The sequence below is a fragment of the Metopolophium dirhodum genome, chromosome 2 (assembly GCF_019925205.1).
Source record: "Metopolophium dirhodum isolate CAU chromosome 2, ASM1992520v1, whole genome shotgun sequence".
In the NCBI taxonomy this organism is placed as follows: Eukaryota; Metazoa; Arthropoda; class Insecta; order Hemiptera; family Aphididae; genus Metopolophium; species Metopolophium dirhodum.
In genome coordinates, this window is record NC_083561.1 from 23,737,216 (window position 1) to 23,763,328 (window position 26,113).

At 34.0% G+C, this 26,113-nt stretch overlaps 1 protein-coding gene across 1 annotated transcript; it reads right to left on the reverse strand.

Annotated features, from left to right (window-relative positions):
* Positions 1-20,809: 20,809 nt before the first annotated feature.
* On the reverse strand, positions 20,810-23,491 carry LOC132938516 (segmentation protein fushi tarazu-like). The gene is made up of 4 exons (XM_061005395.1): positions 23,325-23,491; positions 22,584-23,095; positions 21,951-22,013; positions 20,810-21,381 (listed from the first exon to the last, which is right to left on the reverse strand). The coding sequence occupies exons 1-4, from the start codon at positions 23,428-23,430 to the stop codon at positions 21,334-21,336; spliced, it is 729 nt and encodes a 242-aa protein (XP_060861378.1). The 5' UTR covers positions 23,431-23,491; the 3' UTR covers positions 20,810-21,333.
* Between the last annotated feature and the right edge of the window lie 2,622 nt (positions 23,492-26,113).

The window sequence follows — 26,113 nt, forward strand, 5'->3', positions numbered from 1 at the left end:
CACATTTTTTTTTTAGAGATTAAATACATTTATTTATTTTGACACAGATATAAAATAAATAGTTCATGTCTTAACTTAGTGAAAATGCGATTGCTCATAAATAATTATGAAACAATAATAATAACCAAATAATAATGCTAAATAATGTATAACAACTTAATATCATTTACAACGATTCTATGGATTATAATATTATTATTTTCCGATACGTGTTGGTAAACTAATTAATTTTAATATTATTTCAAAATAACTTTGATTTTGATTTCCTCACATATTTCAATGGGTTTATGTGTATATTATAATATTATCCGTTTCCCATCATATAGGTAATAATAATAAAATATTTTATTAATTACATACGTAATCTTATATGTTTATAATCATATTTTGTTGGGATTATGATTATACCTTCAATTGTTATAATAGTACAACGATTAATATGTATTGTTGAATATTTGAAATAAACGTTTATTTTGTTTGCTGATGTTATTAGGTATTTTATTTCGAATGGTACGGGTAAGGTTTAATAACGAAATTATTTATAACATTATTTGTAAGTACTCGCGTCTCACGTTGTGAACTTAGGCTAAATTTCGCTATATTTTCTTAACGAGAATTAATAATAATGGCTCCTACCCAATAATACTGTTAATCTCAGATGTATAAGACGTTTGGACACTTCGAGCAGATTGATTGATTGTGCAACAAAAGTACAATAATTCTATAATATACCAAATACTAAAATTTAGTAATTACAATTAAATTGTATGTAGGAATCCCTGATCCCTTATACAAAGGCATTGACTTGTTAAAAAGTAAATTTTTTTAACTTTTTAACTTAACTGGTTAATAATTTTTGTTTTTAACTTATTAGCTTATTCAGTTAAAATTTGTGTTGTTGTAAATTATAACTTTGTATAGTTAATTATTATTGTCGTGCAGTTAAGTTAATTTTCTTTTCATCATGTCATGCAGAACCAACTAGACAATACAGATTCGTTGACTCTTTCTCGATTTTAGTCATTTATTTTCTTATTATAATAATCTAATTTTTACACAGTGTTAAAAGTCTTGGGAAATATTTGTGTAAATCAAATACTAGGGCAGTATATGACATAAAAATATCGTAGCAAAAAAAAATTAATTTTCTTTTTAACTAATAGTTAAGTTAATTGTATTTTCTATCTTAACTTTGAACTTATCTTTTAAAATTTAACTGAAGGCAATTTAATTTATTTAACTTAGTTCGCCACAGTTAATTATTTTCATGAACTTGCCCACCTTTGCCCTTATACTATAAAAATACATTTTAAAAAAATGGAAGCTCACTTCTTCAGTATAACGTATTTCTATTTGCTCTGCAGTGATTGAGTAGGTCACTTTAAAGGATTAGTTAAACTTGAATTCAATGATAAATCATTGTGTATATGAACAAAAAATATAAAAAATGATACACCCGTCTCTGGGAAGTGGGTGGATTACTACTGGATTAGCATTTATTTCTAAGGGTATAGTTTATGTTATATTATTTCTATTATTATTAGTATTATATTAATTTGATATGTTAAATTAATATGTTCCAATAAAATTGCATATCATTCACTCAGTATCAACATAAATAGTCACTGGTATGAATAATTTTGTAGTACCTATAAATAAAGTTGAAAATAGTCTAAATATTTTGAAAATGTAATCGTTCATATAAATATAAGATATGTAAATTGTAGTAATGTAATATACATAATATTGTAATGTCCAGAAGTACCTATATAGTTTCAAGTCTTCGCGGTTAATATTTTTTGAATTATATCAAATTAACTAAAACCATTAGAGGAAAAATAGTTATTTTTCGATTAAATATTTAATTTCTTCAAAATTCGAAGTTCTAATGTTAATAAAATAAAGGTTTGAGGATGCACCTATAACTATTTTCAACTAAACTTATGAGGAATCTTATATTAAATGCTTATACTATTTGACTGAGTCACTGAGATATTATCCACATAAACCGAAAAAAATTTAATATTGAAAATGTTTATAAAATATAAATGGGTAGCTAAAAAAATAGTCGACACAAATTATTTGAAAAAAAATATTGCCTAGAAAATTTTAATTATATAAGTATTTGGTATAAATATTTCATGTCTCTACGGTGGTTATTATTTATTGAACTAGAAAACATCCAAAATTGATTTTGTGAATATTGGTGATGTGTTATTAGATTTTCTCAATTATTAATAATGGTTATTTTCGTATTTTCTACTTTCCAAATTAATTTATTACCAACAAGATCTACAATTTTCTATCAGACATCACACTCAATTTATTATGTTTATGTAAGATAGATTAAATCAAATTTTCTGCTCTAAAATGTGATGTAGACACAAGAAACCCCACTCGATTGTAACTAATTCCTTGTGCCACACAGGTGTAAATACTTAATAATATAATTTAAATTGCGAATCATTGTTGCTTGTAAATTATAGATTGCATGTCACAACACTGTATACATAATTATTATTTTATTATTATTTTATAACAAGTAGTTATTATAACTACTTAATTATAATTACTTTTAGTTATTTGGTAATCGGTACTTACGATTGACAATACACATTATTTTTATTACGGTTGTAACACTTTTAACATTAAATCATTAAACTGTATTAAAGAATAAAAATAATAATTATTTTGTTTGTGTATATAATATAGTATGGCTTGTGATGATTTAATACATTTAATAATTTTATTTCTTATAAGTTATAACTATAAAAACCCTCTGTGGCGTTGGTTATATATAGGCTCGTGTAACTTATATATGTATATATTTATAAATGGATGTTCAATAATTATATGTAATTAGTTACCAAATAGTCATTATAAGTAATTATAATATTTATTACATATATATGTATGTCTAAAGGAGTTACGTTAAAGTAAGGGATTTCCAATTTTATGAAAAATTATATAATAAATGAAAGGAAATAAAAATGATTTTATTGTTATTACCTATATGGCTATATAGGTACATATGCTTAAAAATATTATAAACAATTTTTTTTTGTATGTGGCATTACCATACCAGACAGAGGGACGGCAAATGTCGACCCGTTCGATATTGTATAAGATATTAAGATATAACTTATACAGTTTATATTATTATATAAATGTACTTAATTACTGATATTATAATATATTTTTATTAATTTAAAAATAAGTGAAATAGAGTTGTTTTTCTGCATTATTAGTTACGTCCAATATATTATCGTGTATTTTTAGTGTTCAAATGATAAAATAATAATTAAGATTATAGTGTTTCACATCGTCTCTATCGTCTAGAAAAAAATAATTGGTCAAGTACCTATACGATTTATCTATATCAATAGTATAATATATTTCTATCTACCTATTAAATAGGGTGATGACGATATGGTCAATCGTTCGTCTTCGGTAACCGCAGTCGGACGTCTATACATATTATATATTAATAATATCCAATCGATTCATCTTATCCTAACTTAAAATGCGAAAGCATAACTTATTAATTTGATACCAAACACATCGAAAACTTACAAATCAGACATGACGTATTAAATGAACACATTTTTTTCAACCCGAGTTACGCGTTTACGCAGTTATCAAAAATCCGTTGTTACTAATTGTTCGCGTCCCATGCAGCACGAAGACTTTTCGGTGATTTTACATGTCTACATAATAATATTATTTATTATGATATAATGATTAATGATCATCACTTTTGTCCGTGATTATTGCTGCACAACATGACTATATTTTAAATTTAACGTCGATAGCCCGCGTAGCCATGTCATCCTATAATCACACGAATATTATATGTATAGTTATTAGTTAATATAAATAGATTGAGCTGTTCTGAGATTTTTCAATGTCTACCTGCCTATGATTTATTTTTATATTATTATAAAATGTTGATAATTCTATTTGAATATTAGATTCCAGATGTCAATTTGTTTTTAAGAAGGTACAAGTGTACAAATAACTTTTAAACGGTATGCGATTTAATAGAAATAACTACTAAGTGGAGGTGGTTACAATTTTTATTAATAATTTTCTAATTATTTTGATTGTTTTACTGAAATTATCTTTCTAGTATTACTTAAGAAAATAATAACCTCAGTCCTTACCACATATTAAAGAAGCACAGTCTTTTTTTATAAAAATCTACCTATTACTTATTTATTTGCAAATCATATTAATTGTAACCTAACCATTATAATATTTTCCAATAATAACACATAATACAGTAAAATTATAATCATATTGAAATATTGAAATTGAACACATCACATCAATATATTTTGTATAGGTAGGTACGTGCCGTGTTTAACTTTAAGTTATGTCAGCAACGTGTAATCATAATGTATATATAAGTACAAGTTTTTATTTTCAGCTGTGCAATATACTCAAAAGATTTGCGAACACGTGAAAAGGATCATCAGACCATAAAATTGCTAAAAATTTCATCCCGTCTGCAATACGCTCTTTAGATATCCAGATGGTCGACCCCGCCCCCCGAAGCCTATAATAAAAACATATAACACAATATGATCGGTCCATCGGGAATCTTCCCGGTAACTCACCGGCCTGCCATTTGCCACTGGAGAGGTGTCTAAATCATATATAACTTTTTTTTTACATAATGTTTTAATATGGGCTAAGTATTTATAACATCACTTTAGAACAATATAAGATCAATTGATATAGATAATATTAGGTACACTAGAAAGTATAGTGTGAAGAGACCTCTCAGTGAACCGTCGTCAAATAGTTGGAGTATGTTCATTTGAGTTATTCATCAGGTTATGAAATAGTTGTATATATAAGTATATATTATATATATTTTATATAATATGCCTAAAATATTTTTTTTAAATTATTATTATCATTTATCATTATATAATAAGATAAGCAGGTCAAGACACCACTGTCTTTTTAATCTAATTCTTTTGGGGTTGTCTGGGAAAGTTATTATACATATTACTTATAATAGAGTCGAGTGATAAGCGGATTGTAATGGTGAAATAGTCGGTTTTGGAAGCGATTGTAGCATGTGGAGTTTAGCTAGTTCAATACAGCATTATATTATAGTCAGCTTAATATTTTAATAAAATCAGCTTATTCCAATCGATATTTTTTCGTAGCGCTTTGCTTACTTTCACCATGTGATGTGCTAATTGACATTTTTTCACCGTCGATTTATACTGTAGATTATATTTACGTACGAACGTCGAACGCGTTTCAAATGGAAAGCCTATTGCCGCATGAATCCCATCCAATATACAATTACAGGGACTCAATCAAAAAAAAAAAAAAAAAAAACCGGTTCTGCAGGAACTAATCTTTTGCTAGCTAACTAAAAGTTGCATTTTTCCATGTAAAGACTCTAATAGTATTTATTTATTTATTTTTGGTTGAGTTATGCATAAATTATATTGGACCTGGTTACAATCAGTAAACATTAAATATGATTTTTTAAATTTGAAGGATCAGTATACAGACGTTTTATTTTCTTCTAAGAACCATTCTGAAACCAAAAATATCATAAATAAATAATATTCCAATTTTTCAATATGACGTGATTGATTAAAATATACTTATACCTGTTTATTTATATCTATATTAATTATTGTACAAATAGACAAACTGAAGGGATATAATATATTACAGTGTATACAGTATACACACTAATAATCGTACATGCAAGGACGTGCGACTCAAATTTAATATGTGCCAATTTTCAAAGATTGCGATTTCTATAAGCCGGTGCATAATATTATATTATATTATCTTCGAACGATATTATTCATTTTCTATAATGAAAGGCGACGAAAATGGTTCAAACGGTTGAAATAGGTCGAAAATAAGAAGCATGTTTAAAGAGCGAGCGTGGGCCGGATGAAAAGGGGTAGGCGGCCCACTTCTATCTCAGGTCTAGACTATATATATATATAGGTATGTAGTTTCCTAACGAAATGCTTTAGTGTCTATTGCAACGAATATATATATATAGGGACTATATAGCGTGTGTCTCCCTATGTGTCTGTCTGTGATATACCTTTTGTTTACTCGTTTATATAATACCGCAGCGTATGATGCTTAAGTTAACCTATATATATATATATATATGTATGACATATAAATAATATTATGTCGTTTACCGCCGCCGGTTCAGGATATGCATATATATATACGATGGGTGGATACTGCAGCGTCTAGTTCGTCGCACACGTGTAAGTCAGAGAACTGTGCAGTGTGTCTATTGGATTATTGTATAGTTGTGCGGGTGTGTGCGTGTGTCTAACACATGTCTGAGGCGGCCGGTAAACGCGCGGGGCCCGACAACAACCCCACACACGGATTCTTAAGGGTTGCTATCGAGTACACGTCACACGCGCGCGCACACCCGCACCCACCCACCCCAACTACCCACACACACACACACACACACACATGACGAACATTTCGACAAACTTTGACCGAAAACCCGCTGTCCCGCTCGCGGTCCCCCGCAGCATCGCCATATAGATGATTATGCACGAGCGCGTGTCTGCGTCTAATCTATACACAATATAATATTATATTACACATGCCTAATGTGTGTGTGTACAGGCGGTCTTGACGTTTCCGTGAGTTTGCCGAAACTTTGTCCATATAGTCGCACCTCGGACAGATTGCCATCGTTTGTCACTTGGCGATACACTTGGAACCTGCTGCAGCGATAACGCGTTCGCCGCGCCGACTTGACAGCGCGCGGTGAGTCGTTTGCGGGTATCGCCGTATTATAATGCGATAAACCCACTGCAGGCCGGACGTCTTAAATGTCGCGTTGAACTGCATATATCATAATAATATATAGGTCATGGTCGAAATATACAAGTATATACAAGGTCATGGTCGAAATATACAAATGTATACAATGAAATGGTGGAAATATACAAGTATATACAAGTAAATAGACAAAAATAATACAAGTATATACAAGTAATATACAAATATTTGATGATAAAAATAAAATTAGCAGCGTAAAGAGAACCAATAATAATCTCGAGTGTGTATGCGCGGGAATTTGAATTTGTTAGCTTTTGTCAGCGTATCTTTGATGATAAGAAAAATTGATATTTGTGATATCCCTTTACGCAGCCGTTTTGTTTCTGATGATAACAATCCGACTCGATATGCAATAACCTGTATATTTCAACCATGATACAGTTGTATACTATATTATAATATATGCAACACCTGCCCCGCAAGACGTCGTTTCGCGAGACGATGTTTTCGTCCCGTTTTAGCTCGTCCGCGCGATTATTACCACTGACCCCACACGCTCCGCGGGCCGAGTCCTTTGACCGATCCCGATAAAAATGCCCGACGGACGACGGAATTCCCCCCGATTTCTCTCGACCACGCACGACGTGACACGGCTGATGGATAATTATAACGTCTAATTTGTACGTCGTAAAATGTATACATATTGTATTATATCATTATGATATACCGCGCAGATGGTAGCGTTTTCGGCGGCAGTGTTTTAAGAGGAAATATTTTTTTCCTCATATTTTTAATGTGCGTTCTGCGAGTTTTTTTCTCATTTTTTTTTTTTTTATTGTTATTTACAACTGCGCATATACCCGCTTGTTGTATATAGATACAATATGTACAGACGCAATACGCGTTGTATTAATTTTTGAAGCGCGCACGTGATCTTTATGTAATATTCAACGGCTAAATTATACGTATGTTTGGTTTGACTCCGGTTCAAGGTCTTTTTTTTTTATTTGTTCGCTGTTTGAAACACTTTATAGTATAACAGATTTTATCTATTTATTTATTTATTCTTTAAGAAGATCGCATGGGCCCCGTCACAAACTCAGAAGACGATATTTGTATTATCGTTCTATACCTTCTCGTATAATTCGTGTGAAAACGATCGATTGGAAAAATAATGAAACAGTTAAGAGATATAATTAATGGTGTTAAAAAAAATACAGTTTGTGTGATGGTTACGGATTAGGTTAGGTATAAGGTCTAGATGATCCGAGTGTAATGAAAAGAATTCTAATCGACAATAATATATCGAATCAACGAAAAATATTATTTTATAGATAAACCTTATAACATATATAGTATACGTATACTCTGTCCAAATACGCCGATCCTGACACCCTGCCATAGAGACCTTGGTTCCACTATGGCAGGGTGTCACGTTTAGGGGATGTGCAGAAGAACCAATTTTCGTCGGGCGGCGTGTTTTCTCGCTGCGGACAGAGCATATATATATGTATAGTGTATACACAATTTGAAAGGTATTTTTTGGGAGAATTTAGAACAACGTAACATACACCGTATTATTGTATGGCGTTTCAGCCATCGTTAACCTGCAGCAGCCACCCCAAGTGTAATATAATGTTATACCTACTTTTGAGTCTGACCTAAATAATTAGTTTTATACGTATACAACGACAGCCGTTGAAAAGTACAAATTTCGAGCGCTGACGAAGCTGACGAATAGTTACCGTTCCTCTGTATGAATATATAATATGATATTATTGTACACGGTTCAAGAAGTATATATATACACAAGAGACGAGTAAACATGACCATGTTTACGATACATGTGTATATGTTTGATATAGTCTGATAGAACAGTGAGTAATTAGTCTTATTATAATTTTAACCGAGTTTAGACATTTATATACATAATATATATATATATATATAATACACGCGTCGAAACTTTGAATAACGACTTATGCGCGTTTAACAACTTGACGATTTGTCAAATTGTGCCGCTGCCCTGGACTATTTATTATGTATGTATAATTCTTTGTTGTAATCGCGGTGCATATAGTATGTACACAACAGGTTACGTTATGGGAATTATTTAATAAGTCTTCCGAATCTTTTGACTATATATTTTACGAGTATACATAATATATATGTATTATAATGTGCACATGGCGACGTTCCTTTTTTTTATTTCCCCCGTGCAAAGTGTTTCCAGAAAGAGTCCCTTTGCCCACGGAACCGGTTTGCGTAAGTGCTCGAATAATAATAATAATATTATAGTTGTGTCGACGACGATGTACACCGGCGGCAGCGCAAGGGAGGTCCCTCGAAACCGTTTCTCGCATAACATGTACTACGAAATTATAAAAAACATTACTAATATAATATTAGGTGTACGTACGATACGATATAGGCCAAGGACGTTATCTACTAGAGTTGTAGTACGCTCTGGCAGGTAAATGTGTTATAAGCGTGTATATAGCGTTATATGAACTATTATAAGCAGATCGCCGTTTGTTCCAAAAACAATACAAAATACGCGAACGCGCGTGATTTAAATACGTACTTACCTTTTTTTTTATTTTGTATAACATATTTCGACAGATTTACTGAATACAGGCAATGTATTGTCGGTAAACGTACTTGGCATTGGTATTCAGTTTAAGTTTAATATTGGTGTACACAGTGTTCAAGCTGGTGCTCCGGTCCGTGGCGGCGATGTTTACCACTGCGGCGCACTCGAGTTGCATAATAATTATGCACATGCACAAAAAACTGCAGCGAATAAGGCGATAAGCAAAACGCCTATGTAAGACGCGAGTACTGCAGCGTGCAGCATAATAATGTTGCTCTGTCCGCACGATTCAAGTTTCCCATAAATGTTATATTACATCCGTATCTATACGAATATACTTATAGTAGAAATTTATTGTTTTGATGCCCATATTATTATATTCGCCGTCACCTGCCCATTTGTCGTTTAAATATACGTATACGACGAAGGGGTGTGCAGACCGCCGCAGTATTAAATATGCGCGGAAAAAAAGACCGACAAACGTTAATCGTTCGAGTACAATATATGTTTTATACTTTTCGTAAATGATTAATGATCTATAACATTCGTATTACGACTCGACAGTCCGTACCATGCGCGTGTACACGCGATATTCCGTTAGCATAAAATACGGTTTAGTGTTCACGACGGTTCGAACCGCGATCGGACGCGAATTATATGTATACATAATATTATGTACGCGCAGTTTGGCGACAGTACGTGTACAGTTCATCGATTGTTATTTGTTATATTATTGTTTTCTTTATTTAACACGCGTGAAACGAATTCTTACGTGCGATACAAATACCATACAATAGGGGGTGTATCGCACTATTATTGTAATGCACGAGCTGTACGCCAGACGGACCGCGGAAGACGTTTATAGCGAAGTCGATGAATTTTGTATACACTGCAGCAGCAGCAGCATTGCGGCACACTGACAACGGTCGTACGTCTATAATAATAAATATCATTCGTGAAAACTCGCCTTCGTACGCCCTCATAAACGGATTATACTTAAATGCACACGAAACGAAATCCACATGCATACGTCCTGCGCCTAATGCCTACCACTCGCCTCTGGGCTATGACTAATATTTTGGTACGTTCGAATGGCCTATAATATTATCTCTTTCGTATAACACTGTAGTATGGCGACGTCACTATTAAATATAATATATAGGTATATATATTATTTACTGCGCGTGACGTGTCGTTCGTCGTTTAGAGTTGCTTTGCAGATTTCGATTAAGCGTGTTCCACGACAACACCGCTTTTTTGTTGATCGCCGTACGGGTACGAGACGAACGAATATTATATTATATTTTCCCGCGTAGGCGTATAATATACCTCTCTGCCCACACCTATATATATATAGATATAGATATAGAAACGAGACGCGTGTGCACTCGAGAGGAACAAATCGACGCCGATTCGAAAGTTCTACATGACGACTCGGGTGGGCCAACGTACCAATTATCGTATTTTCCGTACATTTCCGTGAAGTCGGTGCGTAATTTAACGAATTTCAAAAAATGTGCTCGCGAATCCTCGCAAAGCACGTTTCGTTATCTATATACAAACGTGGGTGGCATACGCGTTGTTTTAGCACTTAGACTAATATAACATGCATAACAACTGCACGCGCGAGGTCCCTATATAATATATTATAATGATATTATACTTACTACAAGTATAATATGATGTATTATATTTTATATTTGACACGCGCGATAATCGTTTTTCGTTTCGTTCGAGTGGCGGTGAAAAAAAAGCGTTTGACTTGCGACCCATTGCGAAGAAAAAAAGTAATTTCATATGTATATGTGTGTGTGTGTGTGTGTGTGTGTGTGTGTGTGTGTGTGTGTGTGTGTGGAGTATTTATGTGAGTGCCCAAAAGACTGCAACAGTAGCGTTGGGGTCACGCCGACCCACCACCCCTGACGCGACTCACCGAATTGCCTTTGTGATAAAGATTCACGTCTGCACCCTCCAAGCGGTGTGCCAAAAATGTTTAATTATCAATAGAACGTGATGATATCGTCGCCTCGTACACGCACGATGTTATGATAAGGGTTATTCCGTTTTGTTATTCCAAAAATATGATAAATCCCGCGCAGTGTTGTGTGCTGTGCACATACACGACATGATGGTGTGTATATTATGTATACATTTATATGTGTGTGTGTGTGTGTGTGTGTGTGTGTGTGTGGACAACGAATTTGGTGGCATTATATTATTATAATATTGTCACGATAAAACGTCACGACACATTCACAATCGCATCGAAGTAATAATGCATATCCTATTATTATTGTTGTAGATGGAATTTTTTCGGTGTCGTTCGCCGGGGGGGGGGGGGGGGAAACGTCGTTCAAGGTTCTTCGGGGCATTTACAACATATATTATGTTTAGGTACGTCCATAAGTATAATGATATTCGAATTGGCTCATTATGCACCACGCACCGACGTCACGCGCCACTGCAAGATTATTCAATTATTGTAATTTCATACATCGGTGATAGGTACCATTCGAAGTAATATTATATACCTAAGTAGTAGGTGTCAGTATGTTTAACAGTGTCCGATGAACACGTCACTCGAGATATCTTCTTTCAAATAATTATTATTTTAGTGAATTCACCTATTATCAAACTTTAAGCTAAGAACAGTATATGTGTCCCTTACAGTAGCTTTTTTACGATATTTTAATTATTACACAATTCATAGGAATTTTTAAAATTCTAATAATTTATACGCTCATAACTTACATAAAAATTTAAATATCATAAAAAACCCAATGCCGGGATACAGATAAATATATTTTTAACTTAAAGATCGATAATAGAATTATAGTGAATTCACTCGATTATAAAAAGTAATAATACAGGGTTGGTTCTGCTAATCGTAAATTTACCACGATGCAGCGCGTGGGCCAGATAGAGAAAACAAATGTCGGGCTGACATACTCTTCAAATGCCGCGAGGATTTTTTCTCGATAAAACAAATTGCATGCAACCTACGAGAATTGTCGAAGAAGTGCATATTAGTGTATACCTATACAGTATGTTATAGAAAAGCGTCGTTTTCAAAACAAAAAAAATGCCCTCCTCCCCCTATACCGCCGCAACGAGCTAGAATCGTATCATATGATAATATATTATAATATAATATATACCTACGCGGAACTGCAGCGGTGCCAAACATATATATCGCATAACATTTGTAAAGATTGTAAACCGTCGAACGCTACTCGCGTTTCCGGCGTGCGTATTGACCAGATGCTCGTCACATGCGCGTCCGCCGCCGCCGTTTCTTCATAAGCCGATAAATTTCTCAACAGCCCCTCTCTCTCTCTGCAGCGAAGCTAAATGTCGTACTGTTAGATTATATTATATATTATGGGCCGGTATATACGTATATAATATTCCGGTATGCATCGCGCCACTAATAATATGGTAATAATAAAACAGTGGCGGCGGCGTCGTAAACTGTACGACCGGCGATTCCATCATTCGGCCGCACTCGAGTCGGCCGACCTCGCGCGCCCCGCGGTGCGATGTATATTATAATATTTAATGTATAATACCACGATCCCGTCGTCCGCTGCTGTTTGCAGTTTAACGCGCAATACGCCACCGTCGCGGTCGTTCTCACGCGAAGACAGTGATAAATAATGACACACACACACACACACACACACACACACACACACACACACACACACACACACACACGTGCTAACGATTTTATTGTTGTAAAAATCACTATACAGCCTCGGCGACACGTCAGCCACAATAGCTGCAGTCGCGTATATGATATCATTATATTATTATTATTATCATATCATTCAGGCGATTTGATTTTTTTCTACCTCTCCATTTGCGAATACGCCCGCGAATAACGCCGGTGAAATAGCTAAAATATAGATAAAATTAAACGTGGGCGATACTTTTATTCGATTCTCCGATACTATATTATATACGAGATGTTTCTCGCGACCCCTGTACATTTTCACCGTATAACATAATATATATGTACCTATATATATATATATATATATATTGTATACATAATAGTATTATATAGGTTTACGTTTCCGCACAATACAATAAATTGTTTTTGAGAAAATTACGGAAGGAGTTAATAATTAAATATATTATTTTAAAACGATTCATCGAATGTAAACGTAAAAATGTTTGCAGATATCTCGGCCATCTCAAGTGTAATATAATTATTCAAATATATGAATGCACCTATTTATAAAATTATGCTCGTGTGTTCAAATCGAAAATGCCTTTCGGAAGTCGTAGGTATGTGTAAAAAAAAATAATACAGAATAAAAATCCAGTGCTGGATGACAAAAGGTACGGAGGTACATTATGACAATATTATACGACCATTATATCTATATATTCAGTTAAACATCGGGGCGCGTAAAATATCATTATATTCATTACCGACACGCACAAACGTTAATATTATTATATAACGACGTGTGTGCGGTATTGTTTTCCGCGATGGGTCGACGGCGAAAAAAATTCAAAATGGTCTCTGCACCAGTGCCGGCGTATGTGTGCGTGCGTTCGCGTATTTGCCTGTTGCGAACATCCATCCATCTTTTATGTATTTGACAGCCCTACAGCGCGGCGAGTAGTGTACACGTCAGCGGCGGCGGCGGCGGTGGGGGGGGGGGGTGTGCCAATACCGGGGCCCGGTGTCATTAGTCAATGCAGTTCAAAACTTGAGTGACAATCCGCCCCTTGGCCCGGAGAGAAAATTTAAAACCCGAACCGCGTACGCACGCATTGTTTCTTTTCCGCTTTACCACCCTTTCCTCGAAACCACCGCCCACCACCACCCTCTGCCGTATCATCGTATCGCTGTCGTGTACGTATATATATATGTGTATGACATGCAACCATTCGAAATGAATATAAAAGGAATTCTCAGAGGGTTCCGAGTTTCGTGTTGTTGTTGTTGTTTTTGTTTTTGTTGTTGTTTTTCTGTTTTTTTTTTTTATCTTTTGACTAATGATGACGACCAAATTGGCGTGTTACTCCGAAATTTTTTTCGATTTAATGGACTTTTTTTTCTTCTCAATCGGGAATATTGCCCCGAGACGCTTTTGTTTCACCGCATTCTTGGTGACTGTCGTGGGCGTATATATACGAAAACGACTTTGCAGGGCAGGCTAACCGCGTAGAAATTGAACCGGCGATCATATAGTCGGAAAGTATAACATATAATATATATTATACAACAGTTAAAAGTTTTGTCGAACATGAATTAAGAGCGGCATAAATAATAGTATAGTACGAATATGCGTATATGGTATATATTATAATATAAACGCGTGCGTGCGTGGCCCGGTTTGATATTATTATTGTAATCGAATTCACTTTATCATGAAAACGACGTATGGTGGAGCGAAGCCACCACACCCTATTTCTTTTATTCGCTGGATTATAACCGCGAGAAAAATTTTCATATTTACATCATTTACAAACGTCCGCGCGTGAGCATTTATTATCACCGCCGCGTGGGGAGTGTGAATATTATAATGTCGGAAACCTGGTGTCTGCGAACGGCGTACACCTCCCCACCGTGACACTATAATATACGGTTTGTTCATCGACAGAATATTATTAAATTATTATTTTTCACGGTTGTCCGGCGACCACTGCTGCTAGTACCGACTGCTATGTTCGCGGAGACTTAAACGAATGTGAACTACAACGAGATTCTGAGACTTTATGTACCTGCGGCGTCATTTAATATTATTTTATACCTATATTTAATTCGATTCTCGAGTGTAAATAAATTGTGATCAGCTATTTTCAATATCGTAACTTATACTAATGGACCGGTTACCTTTTGGTTTATTCAGTTAAAGTTATAAAATCTATAGGTCACTTTTTGAATTCAGCACATTGGATTCATTTTGATTTTTGAAAAATACGTACGATTGGGGTTGTCCTGCAGTTCTGATGATAATCGGTTCCAAATATAAAAATGTAAACCATGAATACATCGTTCTTGTCGCTAATTTATTAATAAATTAAAATGCAAAATCGTGTACTTACATATCATTTCAAATCAAAAAAGATATTTCTAAAATTTAAAATACTGGTATTCTTAGCTTAAACATAAATAATATTCCTGGGTCCGGTTCTTCCAAAGCATTTATTTATATATTTATTTCCGGTACTCAATATTTTTATGGTTTTTAGTTTTCAGAAACAATATTAATAGTAAAACGTAAAACATTAGTTATCGTAATATTGTGCAGCATTCGCTCCGCGGTATATATTTTGTAGTACGCCCGTGGCAAAGGATTGGTGACATATATGTTATAGTATTGTATTTTATATTTTAATATAGTCACGCATACATTGTTATTATAAAGCGACACAGCGCATAAAGTATACCAGTATATTATTATCGATTATGTTTTGTGGGATTCGATAGTTTTATTTTGATTTTTGGTGCACGTATCACAATAATAATATATAATATTATGCTGCAATGTATTATATAAAATAATATGACGTGCGTGTGGTCGATTAGAAAGATCATCAGTCATCGTTGTATCGGCGGACGTGTGTTAATATTATTATTTTTTATTTGCTCAGGGTGCTCAAAAAAAAAAACAAGGGGCAGCAGCTGATTCGCGACGCAGGGTGGAGGTGAATGCACAACGTTTCGGTCACGGTGTTTCCGCGCGCCGAGATCGTCACGGAAAAAACCATTAAGAAGATCCGCCGCCACCGCCGACCGTGAACCGTTGTGTCCGAATGTTTTGTTCTTGTGAAGGCGTAAACATTAAAAAAAATTCGTGAAAAAACGAATTCACATGTTTCACAAATACTTCCGGAAAAATATTTCGTTGGTATTACTATATAATGTATCTCTCTCTCTCTATATATATATATATATATATTATAAAGGTATTAAGGTATTTTACATTCCTTTGGTGTTTTTATATGAAAAAAATAAAAACCTTTTGAAAATGTCCACAATATAGTTCGATTGTGGTGTTTTTATTTTACAAAAAAAAATCACCATTTAAATCGACAAGTCTCAAAAACTGACCTTATACCTACTAAAATATTGTTCCAGTTCAACCGTGTGACGTAACCCGCGATTATGCGTGGAGGAGGGCTGTTGCTACAAGTAGCTGGTAAACACTTAAACCTATATTTAAAAATAAAAAAATAACAATTACGTTTACTAGACATAATGATGAGGGATGCATTTTGCGAGTACCCAAGATTAAATTGTAGGTATTTATAATTAATGTATTATACATAGATATTGCATTTTTAATTCGTATTGAGCCCGATAGTTAATTGATTTTACTTTTTAGGAATATGATAAATTGATAACGTATATTACTGGAATAACAAAAGAATCACTTAAATACTTCACAATTTCATACTAAATTGACTTAAATTATAAATAAATAACAATTTTAAAAATAGTTATGAAATTATGTTATTTTGTGTTAGTTTGTAATACTGAACTCGCCGTAAATAATTTAAAATAAATTTTTTCCTTGGAACAAAGCCAATTGAAGATAAATCATCAAAACATTTTTGTGAATATTATAATTATGATGCAGGTATTTTAATTGGATTTTGAATGTGTTTTAAACAGGATATAATGATATTAAGCCATTTCTTATGGATACTTCTCGAGAATTGATCACATTTATGTCACTATTGTTTTTTCTTAAATTTCCATTAATTTTGAACATAATATTATATTATAGTAATTAGTGTGATGTTTCTGTGTAAGCGCTACTATAAACAGCTGTTCTAAGCTCTTATCTAGAGTCTGGACCATATTTGATTTTAGATTCTGAGGAGAGAGAGGGATCTAGTGGTTCTACAATGGTGTTTATCTTTTTTATTTTTTTTATCCTGTACACAAAATTTCTACCGAAAGTAGTGCTTCGATTTCAACATAATATAGTATCTTATCTTTTAACAAATTGGATCAATATGGTACTTTAAAGAGGTCATTTTTCTATTTTCTCAATATTAATTTAATGCCACAGGAAAACCTTTTTAATTTTAATTTCTAACGCTTTAATTATCACCATAGAAACTAATAATAAAAATAACGATTTTAGTTATTTTGTTGTAATTTATAATATTAATTCAACTTACAAGCTTTAATAATATGTCAAATTATGCTAACAATATAAAATATCTAGACTGTCAAACCGTCTCCGCTCAGAATCGTTTTTTAAATGATATAATATCATTGAATTCAAATTTAATACAATCCATTATACAGTGACCCACTTGTAACCTACTTAACAGCAGAGTGACATCCACTTACCCACTTTTTTTTAAATGCATTTTATTTTGCTGGTTTTCTATACTTAAATAATTCGTTCAATTTGGACTGAATTGCTTCACCTCACAACAATAAAATAAATTTAACTTACGGAATCGTGTTATCAAAAAAGTACCTGCACCGTTAAGCACCGTAGGCACTCGACAGTTTTCTGCCCTTGGATTTATAGTTTTTCTATTCGTAGCGGTGGTTCAAATAACGGATTGAAATTGTTTGGTGAAAAAAATATGTTCTGATACATGGCAATAAATTATTATTGTGTAAGCCATCACAGACATTTTTTTCTTTCGGAAACATGTCTTATCCCATCTTAAAAATAATAATACCGTTCGTGTCCAATACAAGTCACTGAAACAACACTCAGCCGGTGAGTGGCTATACTCCCGTGTCTGGTCCATGCAGAAATATTAGATATTTTACAAACGGATTGTTCAGTATAATTGTCGTTCGTGAAAGCGAAATTTACCTGCGAGGCTTTACGAGTAACCACTATGTACAGCTACTACAACTATTACTACTATACATGTGAGTAGGTAGGTATACTCATCGGCCACAAATCATAGTTTTCCCACACAGTGCCAGTTAGTTCACGATGTTTTGCAAAACTCATATCGTAAATGTGTTTTTAATGTCCATCTGCAGATTAGGTGTATATCGCCGCTGCAGCCACCGCCGTTCTCCATCTCGTATTTTATTTCTACGTCGCTGCGTTGCGCATCGTCATCATGGTGCAACGATGACGTCGCAATAATCGGCCATCGCGCTGTGACCCACATATTATTATTAATATTATATTTATTAAATACGAGAATACGAATACAAAATAATATATCAGCAGTGGTATTTTAGAAAACGGCGAGTTATGGGTAATTGAAGGATATAATATTATAATGGTGCAAATCGACGTGTGCGACTTGTATTTAATCTATATAGCTATATATTATATATGATATCGTGTATCAGTTAAGATATCTCAACAATTATTTATGAAAGTTAGTTTAAAAATATTAAATTTTTAATGTTTAGTATCGATCGTATAGTTTGTGTCGAGTCTATAAATTATAATATATACCTTATTTTATTTAAGACTTTTAAAAACGCGCTGTTATTGTGGTAAACTAAATATTTTATCGCAAAAGGCGAGAACCATTTCTATAAAACTCTCCACCATCGATATAAGTATCTCGGGGAATATCAAGCCCGGAATTGGTACCTGTATAAAGTTTAAGCCCTGCACCAGTCACGACCCATTCACTCACCCCTAAAATCTCGGAGTCAGTCGTCTTTTAAATATTCCATCACCACGAAACAGGGACGAACGAATATAATATGAAGTATAATTAATGGAAATTAAAACGCATTATTATGATGGTTAAAATGCAAATGGCCAAACTGTTTGTTTTTGCTCAACACGTCACTACGTCAGTAGTTTTCAAGCGGATTACGAGCGTCAGGGTAAGATATTTATTGGGTTTCATATAGGAATACACACTTTCATAATATAATAAACGCCTCTATGACGACCGTTATTGATAATTAACTGTACTTAGGTGCGTATTATAATATGTGTTTATATTATGTGAATTTTGAAAATTCTAGTAAAATCTATAGGTAAAATAGTTGTGCGTTTTCGTCACTTATATTATATATACAGTGGAATCTTAATAACTTGAACACATATTTAAGTCGAATTTTCGATAACTCGAAACAATTTCTTGGCCCCTGCATTTCAATATGTAGATACATACAATTTTTTCTATAACTCGAATTTTCGAAAGCGTGAATTTTGGTTTAGTCCCCGACCGATTCGAGTTGTTAGGTTTCACTGTATATGAATATAATTGGTCTTATATAATAATTAGGCAGGGGTGTGAATTCAGAGAGACAAAATATGCGCAGAGCGCATACGGTCGGCGCAATAAACGGAGCGTTTACGTATTGTGTTTAAGAGGACGCTACCCATACGCATTTGTTGTCTCCGTTTTACACACGTAGGTACGTACATTTTCGTTCACTGGTTTCAATAGTTTGCTGTTAGTATTGATATTAGAGTGAATTAACCTATAGCCAAACTTTTAGGTAAGAACATTAATTGGCTTAAGTGTCGGCTATTTGTTCAATATTTTAATTTTCAAGCAAGATATAAACATTTTTAATTTGTGATATTTCACCTACTCATTTTTTTGCTTGAAAATTAAAATATTGAACAAATAGCCGACGCTTAAATACAGATAATGACGTCATAATGTTCTTACCTAAAAGTTTGACTATATGTCGATTCACTATCTAATATCAAAACCAACAGCGCACTATTGAAACTAGTGAACATTTCCTATGTCGTGCGTCTGTTGTAAACGTCTGAGACATCAAATGCACGGGGTAGCGTCATCTCAAGACCGCTATTTAATAGAATAGAATGTTATAAAATCGTAATTCGTAATATTGTCTCTGCAAAAAAAAAAAAAACCATTAAATATTAACAATATTACTATACCTACCTTTACGTCCGGTATATACCGCAGTCAGGACGTCAGCACGAGACTGCATGGACACGCAACCCTCGGCTTACCTGAAAAATATATCGTCGTGTGCATAACGGTGACGAGGCAGCTGCGCGTTTAAATGGTCGCGCGCAGCAGGAGAGCAACCCCCGCGTACGTGCCCGACTACGAACGAAAGACTTCTCGCGGGTGCAATATTATATATTTATATACAATATTATATTGGTATATGCCATTATCACACATACATATATATATATATATATATATATGCGTGTTTTTATACATGGGTTTCGATCAGCAAAATGCGTATTGTGGCATCTTATCTCCAAAATTTTATACATCCCATTATAATTATTGGATCATTTTATTTTTTATTTTGCTCATTAATTTATCGGTATTTCCAGAACCGCGTTACCTGTATGATTATAATAATATGTTAACTGTTATTGAAACAAAATAAAAAAAACTGACTGACATTAATAGTGTAATAAAAAATATATACTCATTATTAATATTTAATTATATATTATACTATATTTCAAATCATAAAACACACGGGAAAATATATTATGAAGGCACACAATAACATATTATTTTAATATGCTGCTATCTATATATATTATATACTTATAATAATTATATTAACGTACGATATACTATAATTTTGATTAGAATTTTAAATGTAAGAAAATAAAAGTAATAATACTTAATAATAATGATAATAATGATAAAGAATGATTCACATATTTTCACGTGTTAGGTGAGATTAGGACCGAGTATATGTGTAGTAGCTGTAGCGTCATCCGGTGGCAGTGTGTGGGTGGTCTGATCCAAAAGGGCGCCTAATTCTGATGGAGTTTTCGTATTCATCATACTATGTTATAATAATATTGTCATGATTGGCCCTACGAGACGACCGTTATCAGCTGGACAGCACCTTTTTGTGAATTGACTAGAATTTTATCACCATGCAGCAGTCGAACGGTATTACGCAAGAACGAATAATATAATATTATAATATATAGGTCGAACTGCATATTATAGTATTATTATACTCGCGTTGAAGAATACAGTGACCACCGTCAATAACCATGTGCAGCCTGCAGCTGTGGCGGACAGTAGTCCTGTACCTGTGAACACAAATAATAATTTATACACATTAGAATATTATAATGTGAACGTCTCCGAGGCGCATATTGTACCTGTATAATATGTACGTATATTATTATTACGTATTAAATTTAATTAAAATTAAACGCGTCCCACCCCGTTACGACGAGTAGGTATAATACAATACGATCTCGAGAATTATATTATTTTATGGGCACTCAAGTCGATGGCACGAGGGTTGTGTATGGGTAACCCATGTAGTAATAATGATCAAAACGTTTTTGGTCGGAATTTACAAACCTAGAATATGTAGGTATAGTTGACACACGATCGACCGAATTTAATAATTAGTTTATAAAATCACGACACGCGCTGTTGCTGCCGTGAAAATATATAAACGAATTCGTGGTGATTCACATTAGAATGGTTTTTGATGTAAAGTTTAAACGTTAATCTACTTCTTCGAATAGTTTGATAAACTAATTGTGTTTTAATGTAAGAACGTAATTCGTTCGACACCGAGTAATGGAAAATAATAACATTATATTATATAGGCACAAACAGTATTGTTTTTAATAACATTAATTACTTGTGAATTCAACGGATAGTGGTGGTGATTCGTCGACAGTCTTTGAAAATGGCTTGAATCGAGCTGAAAAATTAATCGCTTATAATTAATAAAATTGGTTTTTAAAATTAATACTGGTACCTAATATGAAAACACATTTTTAACTTAAGGGTCTTCAAAAATATTCTAATGAAGAAAAATAAGGTTCAAAATTACTATATAAGTAACTCATCTCCATGCTAAATAATAATTAGCATACACAATATTTATTTAATATAAGCGGGTCTAAATGAGAGATTAAATAGATTAAAATAAACCTATGCGCGTGCATAGGTTTATTTTAATTGATTCTTCAAGTAGATAATGGGATCCACAGAAAATGTGCGTGTTACGTCATTATAGCGATTGACTATGTCGTATGTGTCATTCGAGACGATATATTATAGTTTCGAGTGATATCTTACGAGCAAAATAATAACTTTATTTGTATTTGCGGGAACATGGCGACCGAGCGCGCTTGTCTAAGTCTTATGTACATTTGAATGAGTTCACAAGTTATAATATAACTATACCTACGCATACATTGGAAGATAAAATTCTAATAGTATTGCCAAAAAATTGATGTACTTAATATATTGTAATAAAGGTACTCACGTCACCGTACAAGTCTTGATGGAAGTCGACGGGAGCAGACCAACACTGTTGTTTCGCCACACGTTGGTCGTACGGGTCCGTAGTTGCGGTCAGCAAATCGTATCCACCGTAAACGGCGTAACCACTGCCGTCGTCCGGTCGATGTTTGGTCACTGCGGGGTGGTAACCGCCGGCGAAAACGTCGTCGTCCCTCGGGTCGTCGGCCAACTCGATGGCGTTGTTGCAGTAGTCTTCGGCGTAACCGGAAGCTAATGCCGCCGGTGGACAGCACTCGCCCTGCACCCGAGGCTGCACATTCCGGTCGACGACGATCCGCGGCGCTTCCTTGTGGCATTTCTTCTCCTTCATCCGCCTGTTCTGGAACCATATCTTTATCTGCCGCTCGGTCAAGCTCAGCTCGGCCGACATCTGCTGTCTCTTGTTCCGCACTATGTACCTGGAAGTCTGGAACACCGTCTCTAGCACGGCCGTCTGGTATTTGGAGTACGTTTGCCTGGACCTTTTGCCGGCACCTAGAAAAGCGCAGCGCAAACCCCGCGATATGAAAACCGATGATAATACGAGCTGTTTGTATAATATATTATAATACGACGGGTTTTAGAGTCTACTGAAAGTGATTTTTTTTACACAAAAGTCTTGTTGACATACATTAATAGTGTGTTGTCTCCCGCTAGGTTGTGTACAAAATATATTGTATTGACTATAGATATAGTATATCATAATATTATATTCTCGTCTTACCTTTGACTTCGTGCAGATGAGTTTCGTCTACGACGAACTGCTGCTGCTGCTGCTGCTGCTGTTGCTGTTGCCGCTGCTGCTGCGGATGCCAGTCGTACGCGGACATGGTTGTCGGTCGTGTGTTCGCGTGTACCGGGTCGGGTTCCGAAAACCGACTAACCTATAAATCAGTATACGCGAGCGATGGACCCTCCCGCGGCCGGGGATCGAGTCCGGCGAAAATTTAGGGAGATATATTCGTCGACGGGGCGGAGGTGTAGGGGAGGGACAAAAACACAATGAACTCGATAAACAGAATCCGTGTCTCGCCTTTTGTGTCACCGCCGGGGAGGTGCCACCCTCGGTCGGACTGCGCGCGGTCTCCGCTCTACCCCTCCCCCCGTCGGCGGCCGGCTTTCAGACGCTCGCGACATATCGTCGACGCAGGGGAGTGTGCGATTTTTGCGCCCGGCCTGAGTAAATATACACAGTGCACACCGTGGTGATGTACAGCAGCAGCAGTAGGGCATTGGGTGATTCACCTATATTGTATAGTATTATATTATGTGTACGTATACATTGTTTGAACGGCCATGTCGATATATCATAATGTATAATATATGTGTATGTGTGTGTGTGTGTGTGTGTGGCACGCGCTCATCCAAAATCCCTTTCCGACGGATTCAGCACGCACACTGCGACGATATATATTATATCGTTATTTTATTCGTTTATATTATGTTTGCACTTATTACAATAATAGTATTATTGTAGACTAGACTATATATTACAGTGTGGTCCGTCTGTATAAATTGTATATTTTTCGATGTCGTCGACCATCGCATCAGCTGCGTTATTAAATGTTCGTCACGTTGTACGGGTCATCTATACATAATAATATTGTGTATCGTCATAATATGGTCGAATCTGTCGTCTGATACATAACTTTTATTTTAATTCAATTACTGGCGTGTTAATTAGGTATATAAAATAATTTAAAAATATAATATATCATTGTCTCGAGCTATCATAAACGTTCAAACGGAATATAACAATAATCGCAGTACCGACATAAATCTTATTCGTTATCAAAGATTGAGCTGTACGATGTGAGTTATTTACAAAACACGCTTATATAAATCGATTCGTGTAACATATGTTTTTAATTAAGTGTTTTTTTATCCAATTAAATCATTTTCTTGACTATTGATATCGACAATATGAAAATTATTACGTTTAAAATAAATAAACAAACATATTAAAATAATAATGATGTTTGATGATAGTGCCTATAATAATAATAGATAAAAACAAATCGAATTTAATAATTATTATTCATATTAATTACTATTGATCGATATCCATTATATTGGACCGTAAATGTATATAATAACAGTAATAGATCGTGTCTCAGCTGTTCTATTAGTCATGCCCTCATGTATTTTAAAAATGTGTTTATGCGTGCGTGTATAAGAGGTTCTGAGTTAGGTCTTTAGGTGCAGTTTAAAAATATTTTTTTTTGTTTACTGTTTTATTTTAATTTTTGAAAACATTCCCTGCCGATCTCTTAAAAATCAAAAGCTAACTGTTAATTAAACGCACGCGTATAGAAAACAAGGAGATAAGACCTTCAGACAACATAATATGTTATTATTATTATTATAATTATAATTTATAATGAACTTTGCAATACCTATATCATAATAATTAACAGCTTATGTTTGTGTCTGCGTAATTCAGAATAAATAATTGATTTCCTAGACCTCTATTTTTTTACCTTTATATGTTTACTTTGTTGATCTATCAAAACGATCGTGCTGTAATCGACACAGTTATTCATTTATCATTTATCATTTATCATTTATCAGACAGAATAATATATACCTATAGCAGCTAAGACATCTAAAAAAGATAACTTGTGCTTAAAACGATTGTACAACTATATATACCTATTATGTATCTGACCTACAAGTGAGATCACGGTAACATAAAAAAAATACAATTGATTTATTCAACTATTATTTGTTATGAATTTACGATAGATAATTTATTTATTGTGACTCACCGCCGTGTCGATATTACCACCGTGTGTGGTATAATAAACACATTTAACTATAACACATCGTAAACGATGCAATGACGATAACTTAATTCGCTTATAAATGTGTCACACTGTATTTAACACGTTTAATAATTGTACTTGTCAGTGAATCTATGACTGGACAAAGAGATCGGCTAAAGAATAATTGATACCTGTGATGAGTTATTGAGCATGATATATAATAATAAGGTGCATAATATTATGCGTTGACGTTACGTCATACTCACGTCCACCACCATAATATACAAAAATCTAAAACGAAACTCAATTATCCACCTTTGATAACTCCTTAGGATCCGTCACTGATTGTATACTGAATCTTGCACGCCTATATATAATATAATATATATAACTAACATTATACAACGTCCGTTTCTATATGTGGCTATAGCGGACTTCATTTAAAAACAATTTTTGTTTAATGAAATATTTTTGAGAAATAAACGTATTTCATTATAATATTGTGTAACGAATTTCTCTATAATATGAATTTTTTTTGTTGTCCAATGTAAAAACATATGACGTTTCACGATATAATATTATATTGCACAGGGAAATTAATGAGAGTCGGCGATATCTTAACCCCAAAGATTGCAACGTTTGTTTTGTATAATATATGTCAGGTCCGAGTGTATAAATTTGTAGTATTTGCATTTTGCAGGCGTACAAAGCACGATTAATAATACGTTTTTATTTTCGAATTGAAAAG